The sequence below is a fragment of the Sphaeroforma arctica genome (genome assembly GCF_001186125.1).
Source record: "Sphaeroforma arctica JP610 unplaced genomic scaffold supercont1.2475, whole genome shotgun sequence".
NCBI classification, from domain to species: domain Eukaryota; class Ichthyosporea; order Ichthyophonida; genus Sphaeroforma; species Sphaeroforma arctica.
Genome location: NW_014038083.1, coordinates 2,669 through 4,573, shown reverse-complemented (window position 1 = coordinate 4,573; position 1,905 = coordinate 2,669). Strand labels below are relative to the sequence as shown.

General features: G+C 40.4%; 1 protein-coding gene across 1 annotated transcript; it reads left to right on the top strand.

Moving 5' to 3' along the window:
* Positions 1-1,344: 1,344 nt before the first annotated feature.
* SARC_12653 (hypothetical protein) lies at positions 1,345-1,533 on the top strand (the record flags this gene model as incomplete). The annotated part of the gene is made up of 1 exon (XM_014293235.1): positions 1,345-1,533. A coding segment is annotated over one exon (189 nt), but the record flags the coding sequence as incomplete, so codon positions are not given.
* Between the last annotated feature and the right edge of the window lie 372 nt (positions 1,534-1,905).

Below are 1,905 nucleotides of genomic sequence, written 5' to 3'. Positions count from 1 at the left end.
ACCAGAGCCCGACCTTCGAATTCCCATGACAGGCATACTTTCCTGTATAGTCGTATCCAATAATCTGACTACCGTGATCTAAAGCTCTCTGCCTGTGACACTCTGTATCGTACAGGGGCTATAACATGGGATTAAGAATAGCTGAAGACATGTTCAGTCGCATCAAGCTACCGAAGTGCGAGGACCTCATAGCAGCAGCCGAAGTGCTGTGCAAGGTAGGTTCAAGTGGGCACATGTTTAGCGGGAGTGTGAGGGCCGAAAATCTGAACCAATCAATCTGCTGTTTAGGCAAGAAGTGTCTGTCTCTGCCTGTGTCTGTGTCTGTGTATGTAAATATATATATGTGTGTGTGTGTTTGTATATGTGTGTGTGTATGTATGTGTATTTGTATATATATATTTATATATATATATATATATATGAGTGTGTCTGTGTGCATGTGTGCGTATATATGTGTGTGCGTGTGCTGAGTTTATGTGCTAAGTTAGTATGAGCCGAAAAGACCTGGTGTCGTTGATGAAGGATCCAGAGAGATATCTGGATATGTACGAGTGTGGCATGGAACACTGTGCTTTAAGCGTGTTGTTTATTGATATGACTTCGTCTAATATTTCGGTCAAGAGTAATGTTGGCTTGGTGTATGTGCAAGTATATGTACTATGGAAATTTTACCTGTCCAAAATACAATGGCCATTTACTTTTACGTTCACTTGTTATAAATTGATCACAAAGTGAATATATACCTTGTTCATGTACGTATTAGTACCCGACCTAGTTTTGAACTGTTTTCGTTGTGTTTCATTAAACCTAGTTCAAATCAGTCAGGTTTCACACACGGTGTAGATCCTGTACTATCTACCTACCCATACAACTGCCCTCACCTTATCAGTACAGCCAGGTTGCAACAATTTACTATACATGTACAACTATGGACGTTCAGGCATCTTAAATTTCTTTCATCTCTGTGAACCCCCAAAACCCCCACAACAGTATTTCATATTGCATTGCTGCTGTTTACAGTTTTAAGATATGCATCCACAAAGAAAATTGGACTTTGTTTGGTATGTAAGCGATAGTCACCTGCAGTGAGAAAGTGCCGCAATAAAACATATTCCGCTACATATGTATGGCCATTTCTTCAACTTTTTGTCCATCATAATCACACAACAAGTACCGTTTTCGATTTGTTTTTTTTTGTTTTGGTTTTTTCCCGTTCCGCAAAGCAAAATCCGATCTCTACGACTTTTCGTTCGGTGGTGAGTCATACTGTATTGTCTAATGTGTGCACTAAAACAGTGAGTGTGTATCTTCCAATTCACATCACCACCACTTATCGGTCAACAGACAGCCTTTAAAATGTACCTAGGTGTGGTACCGGTGACGAAGGACTGGGCAGACTCAAATAAGGAGTTTTCCCTGGTGTTACCCGACAATCCATTGGAGGACTTTGTTGAATTGCCCGAGAACGAGAAGACGCTATTTTATTCGAATGTACTGCCAGGAATTATCAGGGGTGGACTACAAGCGGTATGAACGTATGCACACAAGTGTACTTTATTCAGTGATGCTTGATCAGCTGATGATCTCGCTTGTCATACTTGCGGAGACTCTCGTGGCGTGTCACGTTTCTTGGTCATAGTATCGAGTTAACGGGCCGATTCTCCATGTAGAATGGGATAATGTGCAGACATACATATTGAACACTATATGTGGCTAAGGTCCAGTAAAGCCATCGATGTACATATGTAAGCTGTGTGGGTGTGTGTGTACTGTGTCTATAATATATATATATATATGTATATACATATATATATATGTCTGTGTCTGTGTCTGTGTATGTGTGTATGTGTACGAATGTGTGTATGTGTACGAATGTGAGTATGTGTGTATCCTTATCTATGTCTA